The sequence below is a fragment of the Aethalodelphis obliquidens genome, unplaced genomic scaffold, assembly GCF_003676395.1.
Source record: "Aethalodelphis obliquidens isolate GAN/ISIS:26980383/991018 unplaced genomic scaffold, ASM367639v1 scaffold3, whole genome shotgun sequence".
Classification (NCBI taxonomy): domain Eukaryota; kingdom Metazoa; phylum Chordata; class Mammalia; order Artiodactyla; family Delphinidae; genus Aethalodelphis; species Aethalodelphis obliquidens.
In genome coordinates, this window is record NW_020837947.1 from 69,184,045 (window position 1) to 69,195,659 (window position 11,615).

General features: G+C 40.9%; 1 protein-coding gene and 1 pseudogene across 8 annotated transcripts in view; one reads left to right on the plus strand and one right to left on the minus strand.

Annotated features, from left to right (window-relative positions):
- The window catches only part of SNX14 (sorting nexin 14), a 69,086-nt gene extending 68,179 nt beyond the window's left edge, over positions 1-907 (plus strand). For all 8 annotated transcript variants that reach the window (XM_027091198.1, XM_027091228.1, XM_027091233.1 and 5 more), the window contains one exon: positions 692-907. In XM_027091198.1, the coding sequence (XP_026946999.1) occupies positions 692-730 (39 nt within the window). In that variant the 3' untranslated portion in view covers positions 731-907. The remainder of the gene's footprint in view (positions 1-691) is intronic.
- Positions 908-2,293: 1,386 nt separating this feature from the next.
- On the minus strand, positions 2,294-3,331 carry LOC113611854 (3-hydroxyisobutyrate dehydrogenase, mitochondrial pseudogene; annotated as a pseudogene).
- Positions 3,332-11,615: the final 8,284 nt, after the last annotated feature.

An 11,615-nucleotide genomic window follows, 5' to 3' on the forward strand; every position in this document is an offset into this window, starting at 1 on the left:
TACCCTGTAGGGCCAGAGGAACGTGCGAGTTTACCTCCTAGCAGTAGGATGAGCCAAGCTCTGCAGGCTATCATCTGCAACACTGAATGCTGTGTAACTCAGACTTGAGCATTTTTGAAGCAGTTGAGCTTATATGAACCCAAGAACACAAAATGAATTGGAATTGGAGGATGCTAATATTATTATTATATTGAATTTTGAGGATTTTGAGTTTTGAGCATTGCTTTTTACTGTTTTTATTTTTTGACCAATCCCTTTGGTCAGATGAAATAACTATTCAAGGTTGTGATACAGCAATGAAATGTCAGTTTCATAGAGGAAACCAGATTTGGACTATTTACCTACTGAATACAAGTTTTCAAGTTATGGCAGTATTAAATGTATATTAAAGCAGGGTGGCAGTTATGGATAGTTTGTGTTCAGTTTACATGGGAATCAGTACCAGGAAACCTCCAGCTCTCTGCTTGAGACTTTATGAGGTCTATCGCTATACCTTGCCATTTTTCTTCTCTCTAAAACGTAAATAATTTCTTGTGGATACATACACACACACACACACACACACCCTCCCACATATACACAATATCTTAGGTTAGGATTTTAATACACTGAAACTGTTAGGCAATTTACAAATCAACTCTGGTTTGTTTGTTTCTTTCTCTTCTATTAAATAGATTTCTTTTTAATTTAGGTACAAAAGGAGGTTACCTCTGTGACGTCCTGGATGTGAACATTTGGATTTGGGATAGAATAACCAGTTGAAATGTCTGCTATGCTAGTGTAGTCGATATGTGCTGTTTTTTCTTTTACTTTTGTATATTCTTATATATATCATGTAATTCAGTGTCTGAAATTTGGATTTTGTTTTAATAAAGACTAACACGGACTTAATAATGATGAAAAGTGATTGGGTCTCATAGCCTCCTTTATGAGTTTTTCATAGCAAACAAGGGACTTCTTACTCTTGCTGGATGATTGACAGGTTATATATAACCCTTTAGGGTGTAAAAACTGAGTACTTAAAGACATTTGTGTGATTCAATGTGTGATTGAAGTTGCATTTCATTGAACTGTATTCCAAAAACTTATATAAACAACTTAGTCAAGTAGATTTTGGGTTTATGTTGTCTCTCCAAAAGAAAAATATGAATTAACTGTATTCTTTGAGGAAAGTTAAATAATTATTTTTAAAGTTTCAATGTTGAGAATTCTACTGATAATTTCTTCCCATGATATGGTTTTCTCCTTCAACCACATTTGTCTTTCAAGAGTGGGCGTTTTGTGTTTGGTTATTGGCTGTAGTGTTCATTCAGAATATATTTATTGAGTTTCAGCCATGTATCAGGCACTGATAATGTGGGAACTCTAAATATAAGTTGGAAAACTAACCCATTTAATGGTACTATTCATGTATGTTTTTCAAAAGTTTGTAAAAATGGTCATTAGATATTGTAAATGTTTTAAAGGTTTTGCCAGTAGTTCTATTATTTTTTTTAAATTATCAGCATAGAAATTTATTTGAATTCAAAATAATATGGTTATATTTAGGATAATATAATAATTCTCTAAAGCACATATCATCGTTGGCTCTGAGACAGTTCTAAAGATGTCATTCTTTTGAAGTCAAAATGTAGTAAGAATGTACAAGGAAGCAAAAATAGAAAAAATAAGTTTGCTAAGTATTGGGAGTTGTTATAAGAGGGGCACACCAAGGTAATGTAACAGAGTTCAAGTTACATAGCATGCAGCAAGGAGTTCTCTTGCTTTACCAACTCCTGGAAAATAAACCAGTAACCTCAGAATGCAAGAATACCACCACTGGGTTAGCAGGACAAACTTTCTGAGGGACACAGGGAGTAATTCACTATACTTCCCCTTTCTCTAACTCCTTGCCTCACACCGATTTCTTTTCTTTCCTCCAGGATAGGTTTTATCCCATGGAAAAAAAATGTGGATTTATTTGTAAAATGGAGTAAATAATATCCTGTTTGAAGTAGGCAACGTTTTAACTGACAATGCTTAGGAATCAAACTTTTGAGAAAGGTCAATCAGCTAGCTAGCAGAGACCATCAGTGGCTTGCAGAAAAAAAAAATTCAGATAATATGTGTTTGCTAAATATATAAAAAGAATAAGCAGTTAAAAATGGGTGGAAAATCCCAGGGTTTATTGTGACCTAGACAATCAGAAGCAGACAGGTGACCTTTGATTAAGCCCATTTACTTGTGGAGTGAGCTGTGAGGGGCTCCAAGATAGAGTTTGGTTTCCAACAGTGTCCACAGCCAAAGGGCAAACTCAGAACATCTCCTTGTCTCACAGAAACTGGAACATGGATGAGAAGTCTTTTTTGGAGTAGCCCTTCATCCTGTAGATCTGATGGGCCTGACTGCCCAGAAGGATTGGGCTCTTCGTGCTGGCAGCAGAGTCCTGTGTTGTTCCGAATCCACCCTGATAGTTATTAGCTGAGGGAACTCCATCCATCACCCCAGGTACAGGATTATAAGTGTCACTTGACCAACATTATCCTGAGCTCATATTTAGGATTTTAGCCAAGAGTTTGGGGTCAGGCCCTACCTGATTCCCGGATGCATAGCTGCAGCAGTCCCAGCCATACTGATAGCTAACAGCAAGTTGTCGCAGATCTTCGCAGCCTACCCAGTCCCAGCAGTTCCACGCCGCGCCACATTGCAGCCCACGCACCCCGGCAGCTCTTGGGCAGCAGCAAATTCTTCTGCGACTCCTCCCACCGCAAATGTGAGGCTCCCAGACCGAACAGCTCCCACACCACCAGAAACAGGGGCATCCGTGAAAACTGCTCCCATTTCCTCAACTTCTTTGGCCAATTCGTTCAAAACCATAGGATCAACAGTACTGGAATCTATTAAGAGTGAGCCTTTCTTCACTTGTTTTTAGAATTTCATTTGCTCCAGAACAAGCTTCTTTCGCATCGATGCTGGTGGGCAACATTGTAATAATTCTGTCAGCTTTTTTGGCTACATCTGCTGGGGAAGACACTACCTGTTCACCTGCGTCTAGAAACTCCTTGCATGCATCAGGGAACACATCATAAATAATGAGTGGATAGCCATGTTTCATGAGATTTTTTTGTCATTGGATTCCCCATGTTGCCTACTCCAGTGAATGCAACTGGAGTCTTAGAAGCCATTGACCTAGAATACACCGCTGCAAGGCTGGCCACCGCCGGTTGCTGCCGGCAGCTCCAGTACCGGAGGCCAGAGGCAGCTCCACGGATCTGTAAGGAGGCTGCCATGCTGCCCCCGCCCCGCCTCCCCACGGTGACCTCCGCGGCTCCCAGTTCACCTACTGGCTGTTAGGGTGCGTGGTCTGTTATCTTTTTAATTGCTTAAAAGTTCTAGACTATGTATGAATTTCTTTGAATCAGTGCTTTACTACCAAGCCTTAAACATTTACTAGTTTCTCAGGGACAGGTGGGAAATTAATCAGTCTAATTCTTCACATTTAAAAATCCATAGCATTTTGCATATTATTATTTAAAGTGTCATGGTGAACTGGAAAAATAAAATATGTATAGCCCTTTTATGCCATCCTCACCCACTTTCCTATAAATTGTGGTATTTTGTTTATTTAGATGAGAAAAAAATTCTTATGAGTGTATCAAATGGCCTGGGCTACCATGACAAAATACCATAAATGGGGTGACTTAACAGAAATTTATTTCTCACAATTCTGGAGGCTGGTAAGTCCAAGATCAAGGTGGTTGCAAGGTAGGTTTCATTCTGAGACCTCTTCCCTTGGTTGTAGACGGCTGCCTTTTTTCACTGTGTGCTCACATGACCTCTTTGTGCGAGTGTGTGGGAAGAAAGAAAGAGATCTTTCTCTCTCTGCTTCTTCTTATAAGGCCACAAATGCTATTGGGTTAGGTTTTATGACCTGATTCAACCTTAATTACCTCCTAAAGACCTCATTTCCAACTATAGTCATACTGGAGTTTAGGGTTTCAGCATGTGAATTTTAGGAGGACACATGTAAATCTATAGCAGTGAGTGAGCTCTATTTAAAGAAAATGTGCTGTATAAAAATCTACAAATACAAAATCATTCGCTATATAAAAGGGAAAGGAACTAGAGGCATTCTCTGTTGGCCAGGCATTTTATATCACATTTCACCGTCCAATAACTGTGAGATGGTATTATTCCTGTTTTATAGATGAGGATAATGAAGCCAGAGAGAACGGTAAAGTTGGAATTCAAACTTAGGTCTGTCTCTAGTCTTCGTGTTCTTGTCATTGTTGACCCATGAAAGGAGCCTTTATTTCCAAAAGCGGCCACTCTGGATCCCTTTAAAAAGTAAGTTCCCCTGGTGCATTTCAAATATTTTACTTTGCACATTCCTTTCTATTCATCTCTATGTGTGTCTTGTAGTGCATGAGTTTCACATTTTGAAATGTGTTTATTAGAAATAACTCTCTGTTTCTGGTTGGGGGATAAAATGAAATTAAATAGATGGGAAGATACTTTGAAATTTATAAAGGACATTATAAGTTTGTGCTATAAGTGTAATCATTTAGCTGTAGATAGCAGAAAATTCTGAGAAATGGTTGAAAGAAAGCAAACATATTTATTGACTTCCTAAAAACCGTTAGATTTTACAATAAAAAGTCAGAAGTCTAATCTGCCACTGTTCTTTGCAGACTGTATAATGATACATATACAAGTTGTAACTTCAGATATGGTCAACATTAGAATAAAAATGACCGACTGACTAAATGAATGAGCAAACATCTTGCTAGTCTGCTCCACTTCCATTTCAAAGACTGTTGTCTTTTATGTATCCAGTAGTGTCTTCAGTGTTGCTAGATACGTAAGGAGAAATCCTTAACCTGAGGCCTGTGGCCCCTAGAAGATCGTCAAATCCAGTGAAAAATGTTTTTTGTATTTCACTATTTTTTGTTAATTTGATGTTTATGATTTTCTTCTATCAAATTATATTAAAGTATTATTCCAAGTAAGGGATGTGGCTGTATTCCAGTAAAACCTTACTTACATAAAGCAGTGGCAGGCAGGATTTGGCCCTTGGGCTGTAGTTTGCTAATTCCTGATGTGGAAGAACGGAAGCAAGGAGGGAAAAGGGATGCTCTTAGAAGACTTGTAATCACCTTCATATTAGGGAGTGGCAGGGGGGAGGCTACAAAATTTACTCTTTGGAGAAAGGCACCTGTCCTTCTTGGGGAAGACTTAATTGGCCTTCTGGTTGCAGAGGGGTTAAAGAAGAGTCTAACTGCTCTGCATAATGAAAAGGGTGTTTAGGTAGAGAAGTTATTTTCTTAATTGCTTACTTTCTCTGGAGGGGCTGATACCGGAGAAAAAGGACTGTGTGGCTTTTGGACTGAGTCAGGAGGGTGGCAGAGAGGCAGGAGAGAAGGAATCATGCACGATTTGTTCACCTTATTCTACACGTGTGTATTGAGTGCTCACTATCTGCCAGGCAGTTTTAGATGCCAGGGATATATTTGTGCATTTCTAAGCTTACATTCGAACCCAGGGAGACAGACAATATAAACAATATAAATAAGAAAATACTATATAGTATGTTAGAAAGTAACAAGTGCTCAGAAGAATAATACACTGAAAAGGAAAATAAAATGGTATGGGTGGAGGTGTGCAGTTTAAAATAATGTGTCCAGGACATTGTAGAAAAGACCGGAAGGAGGTGAGATATCAAGCCATGCAAATATTTTGGAGCCCATATTCCAAATATTTGGAAATAGCAAGTGTGAAGGTTTGAGTGGGAGTGTGCCTGTTTTGTAGAAAGAGTAGCAAGGAGATCAGTGTGGCTACATCATGGTGAGTGAGGGGAGATAATGTCAGAGAAATGACGAGAGACAAGATCACAAAGGGCCTTGGAAGCCATTGTGATAACTCCCTTTTACCTGGTGTATGATGGAAAGATTTTGAGCAGGCCAGCAGCTATATTGTGATAGAATTACTTTGGTTACTGCATTGGGAGTGTTGAGAACAGACTAAAGAGTAAAAGTAGAGACAAGGAGCTCATTTAGCAGGCTGGTGAAGTAATTCAGTTGAAATGACAGTCATTTGGATCAGGGCAGTACCTGTGGAGTTTTCGTGAAGTTGAGGTCTTTTGTTTTTAAGTTGGGCAACAGAATTTCCTGATGGACAGGTTGTGAGTTTGAGAAAAACGGAGCAGCCAAGGATGACCCCAAGGTTCTGCCTGAGCAATAGGAACGATGAAGGGCCTATTAAATGAGCTGAGGGAGATTGTGACTGGCACGTGTTTTGAGGGGAAGATCAGGAATTCATTTTTGGACACAAAGTTTGGGGGGGCCTGTTAACCGTCTTAAATAGAGATGCCAAGTAGGCAGTTGTATTTATGAGTCTGGAGTCCATGGGAGGGGTTATAAATTTGAGAGTCACCAGGATCAAGATGTAAAACTGGATGACAGCACCGAGAGATGAAGTGTAAACAGAAGAGAGAAGCAGTCCAAGGACCGTGCCCTGGGGCTCTCCAGTGCTTAACACTAAGGGAGCTGAGAAGGAGCCCCAGGAAGGACTCCCAAGTGATGGGTTTGTGGATGCTTTGTAGGAGCATTGATATCTCACACTGAGCTGTAAGTTTTCTTCTCCATTGTAACTCCCTCCACTTATGCCCACTTAACACTTCAACATTATGCTAGCTGCTCTTGGGAGTGGAGGGAGTACTGTATCCATATTTGGGGACAATGCCTGGCGGAGAAAATGGGTACGGCCTGGAGACTTCAGTTTTTAAAAGTGGCTCAAATGTCTGAAAAAATGGGTGACATTGAAATTTCTTTATAAGGAAATGTGTTTTAGGTAATTTTCTAAAGTTTGTCAGCTCCATTTTCGTCATACAAGAATGAAAACTGCATAATTTTCCCTGAGGTATTTTATTCATGTTACTTAATGTCAGAACTGTGCTTCCTATTTAACTTCCCTCCCGCCTCACCGCACACACAGGTGCTCAGGGGAACTTTCTGACATTTTCTCCTAGTGTGGGCTAGTTTAATCTCTTGATTGTAAGTGATGGAACTCAACTTTGCTTTAGAAAAAGAAAAGAGGAATAACATATTTTTTCATGTAACCCAACTACAGAAAGGCAATAATGGAGTTGTCCTCAGTATGACTTACCCAGCACTTGAATAGGGTCAGGACTCTCTGTGGACATATGTCCATTTCTTGTCTCAGCTTCTGTCCTGTTAACTGTTATTCTTGTGGATGCCTTCACGTGGGAGAGGACGGTTAAACAAACTGTGGAATCACGTGATGATACAGAGGGGCAAAGAGGGAGCTTGTCTCTCTCTACATCTATACCCATATAAAACCTTGTGGAAGGATTCTTATTGTCTTGGCTTGCCTCTTAATTCAGACCAAGATGATCAGGCACTATAACTGTGAGGCCTAGGTCATATGCTTCCACCAGAGCTAAGAGATTGCTTCTGTAATTAACTGTCCCACCAGAACTACCTGGGATTGAAGAGGTTCAGTGTCTCCCCAAAATGGGGGCTCTTTCCAGGAGTGGGAAGAGTTGCTAGATTGGCAAATATGTGCATGTGTTTCTGTTTTCAGATGTTAATTTTGGCTGTCACTTCCACTCAGCTGTGAACAGTCCAAGTGCCAGGATGTGTCTTTCTCACCCCTGTATCACCTGTGCATAGTCCAGCAGCACCTGGCACTAAGCAGGTAATGGGCACAAAAAGACTAGTTTGTGGGAGGATGGACACAAAACAACTAGGTGAGTTGAGGTGGAATGTACGTGCAGGGAGTTAAGAGGAAGGGGTGTGGCCTGTGATCCAGGTCCCTCACCTCTCTTATGACTGTTGCCAGAGTGAAAGACATATTAAGACCAGGGCACATGCCTCTCTCTCTGTGATCCTGAACCAGTGCTGCAAGTAAGGTGATCATGTCAGCTAACCTCAGGACACTGGTGACTCATGTGCACACTCACAGATTTCTGAATCAGATAAAAGGCATTTCAGGAGAAGGAGGAAGCAGAGAGAGGTGTTGGAAAGAAAGGGAAAGGGGCTGCTATAGAGGTCTAACTGCTGAGAAGTTATAAGGGAGCACGAAGACTGATACTGATTTTTTTCCCCAAATAGCCACAAAAACAAGAAAAGTTACACTGAATGCGGCCAAAGTATTGAATAATTGAAGGACATTAAGTATATAAGAGATACAGCTGTGTGGACACTGACAGATACACTTAAGTTGAGGAGGCCGGTGAGCTGAGCACCAGAGGGAGGGAGAATAGCCCTGCTGAAGCATTGCATTCTGTTGAACTGCACCAAGTGCTCACTCTTTCAATTTTCGTTTTTTTTGGCCACACCATGCAGCTTGCAGGATCTTAGTTTCCCGACCAGGGATTGAACCCGGGCCCCGGCAGTGAGAGTGCTGAGACCTAACCACTGGACCACCAGGGAATTCCCTCAATTTTCTATATTGATGAAAAGTTTAAAGATGTTCATGCGGTCTTAAATAGATTAATGATCTTTTGTAAATGAGGTGGACTTGTGTTAATTTTTTTTTCTTTTTTAAAATAAATTTATTTATTTTTGGCTGCGTTGGATCTTCGTTGCTGTGTGGGTTTTCTCTAGTTGCGGTGAATGGAGGCTACTCCTCATTGCAGTGTGCGGCTTCTCATTGCGGTGGCTTCTCGTTGCGGAGCACGGGCTCTAGGCTCACGGGCTTCAGTAGTTGTGGCATGTGGGCTCAGTGGTTGTGGCTCCCAGGCTCTAGAGTGCAGGCTCAGTAGTTGTGGCGCACGGGCTTAGTTGCTCCGTGGCATGTGGGATCTTCCCGGACCAGGGCTCAAACCCGTGTCCCCTGTATTGGCAGGCGGATTCTTAACCACTGCGCCACCAGGGAAGCCCTTGTGTTAATTTTTACAGTCTATTAATATTTCTAATAGTTGTACACTCTCCTCCCTCTGTTAAGGGACCTCTGGCATTAAGCTGTGGCTGGTATCTAGAGGAGATTAGCAGTTGTCTCACTCTGGGTTTGAGCCCACTGGTGTCTCTTGATCTAGATTTGAAGGGGATGACTAGTAATTTATTACAGTGAATAATATTTAAAATACTTAAGTCAATGTGTGATATATTTTTTCTATTTATATTTTAAATGTGAATTGTATTGGCTTCCTCATTAGCCCTGTAATGCTACTCCCATTCACTTGCATTGTGGGCTTTCTTGAATGGGTTAGGGAGGGGCAGATGAAGCAGTGATCAGATAGTCAAGGAGCCAGCAGCCTCCTTATCTGTGGTATCATTCTAGAGAACAGTAATGACCGAGGTTACCTTACTAGTTTGTTCATTATGTCTTGTTCTACAGTAGTGTCTGGGATCTCTTGTTTTATACTCCCATCTTCTCTTTCCACTTTTACCCAAAGATAGATACTCAGTAAGGAATAAGGCAAGGCTACGTGAAGAAAACTTGAGCAGGATAATGATACACCTGTGTGGTAGATGAGCAGGAATGATGCTATATGCATTTCTTAGTTATGACACAAGAGTTATCACAAAATCAGTTTCACAACACGATAAATTAGTGAAATTTTTAGGAATGCTATATAAATGTAAACATATAAGGTCAATACATTGTGATTTTACCAGAAAGATAAGACTTGTTTATTTTTTAAGTGTATGGATTTCCTTACTTCATCTGCAGAGTATAGATCTGAAAAAAAGTCAATACCAAATTAAAAACTCAAGCTCAATTAGAAATTTGATTAGCCATATTTATTTTTTCTTTATAAAAAAAGATATATCTTAGGGACTGATTTCATTACTAATATGCTTATTATTTAATGATTAAAGTACCAGAAAAAGTTTAGTGTTGTTTACTTTTAGAGTGATTTTGGCTTTCATAAAAATCTGGATTTCATACATGTGAATGTACATTGTTGGAGTGGAAGTTAAGAACTCAACATAGTTTTCAAGACACACTCAGAAGGTAGCGTTTTTATTTTTAACATCATTTCATATACATTTGTTGTACTAGGAGATTCTCAGAGTACTCACAGGGGCCACTTCTCACTTTTGATTGTCCGGAAGTGGAACATCTTTATTTGGAGGAATTCCAAGGTAATTGGGGGAGGGGGCGTTGAAGGAAGCCAAAAGGCTGGAGCTGAGTCCTCACTCAGCCTTCTTTTATCTTTATGAAAGACAGCTTGGGCCTGAACCAGGCTCAGCTTGTTATTTGCTCCCATCTGAATGGAGGCAGGCAGCCAGTGGCCCGGGCAGGTGTAGCTGTGGTGGAGGTGAACCCAGCAGCACCAGGCTGGTGTATGAAGGCTGTTCCCGTGGCAGGGTTTTAGCCATGCCTCACTTTCCTCGCTTGCTCTCCATTTCTAGGCCTGACTCTCCACGCTTCCAGATGATTCTGGGGACTAGCTAATATTCTTCTGGTATGTCTCTGCTGATAGACTTGTTTTTGCAACCAAAAATCCCAGTGAATAGTGAGTCTATAATTTCCATTGTTGCTTTTATTTTATTATTATTTTTGAAGTTTTTGTTTTATTTATTAATTTACTTTGGCTGCACCACACGGCTTGTGGGATTTTAGTTCCCCGACCAGTGATCGAACCCGGGTCCACAGCAATGAAAGCCCGAGTCTTAACTGCTGGACCACCAGGGAATTCCCTCCGCTGTTGCTTTTAATATGCCAGTGTCCATGTCATAGGTCAGAGTTAAATTGTCTTCATACCCTAACTAGCTTACTTGTTAACCGAATATTTTCATCAAGTATTTCATTCAGGTTCTTAGAGGGCTCAGTACGCCTTACTAGAGATTGGAGATCTCCCAGCTTGTTATAAAAGTTTAAAGCTCCTGCTTTTGACTGCATTAGTTAGGAAAACTCGTTCCTTTTGATTTGCTTGGGTTGAGCCAAATCAGCTTCTAAAATGTGTCCTATTTTACCAGCACAAAAATAACATTAATTGTAACCCTTCATCTGTAAGGTTGCCTCAGGGCTGCCCCGGCTGATTACGTAGATCATCTAGGGGACGGTTATGGGTTGAATTGTGTCCCCTGAAAAGATGCTGAGGTCTTGTGGCAGGACTTTAGTCCCAACCCCGTGTACCCGTGAATGTGAGCTTATTTAGAAATAGGGATTTTGCACATGATTAAAATGAAGTCATTAGAGTGGGCCTGATCCAGCATGACTATGACTTTATACAGTATAAAGGGAAATTTGGACCCAGAGACAGACAGGTACAGAGGGAAAAGGATGTAAAAGCGTGGGGAGAATACCATCTATAAGGCAAGGACTATCTGAGGCTAGCTAACCAGAGCTGGGAAGAGGCCTGGAACAGATTCTCCCTCCCAACCCTCAGAAGGAACTAACCGTGCCAAATTGATCGTAGACTTTTAGCCTCCAGACGGTGAGATGATGAATTTCTGTTGTTTAAGCCACCCAGTTTGTGGTACTTCGTTACAGCAGGCCCAGGAAACTAAATCAGAGACCGTTACTAATTTAGGCAAGCCTAGTCATGTATCCACAGGGCTACATACTCTCTGAGGGCACTTAACTCTGCTGAAAACTGCTGAGGGCAGCTCTGCCACCAATTGCATTTAATGTGTCTGATCACGGTGTACCAGCTGGTCTGC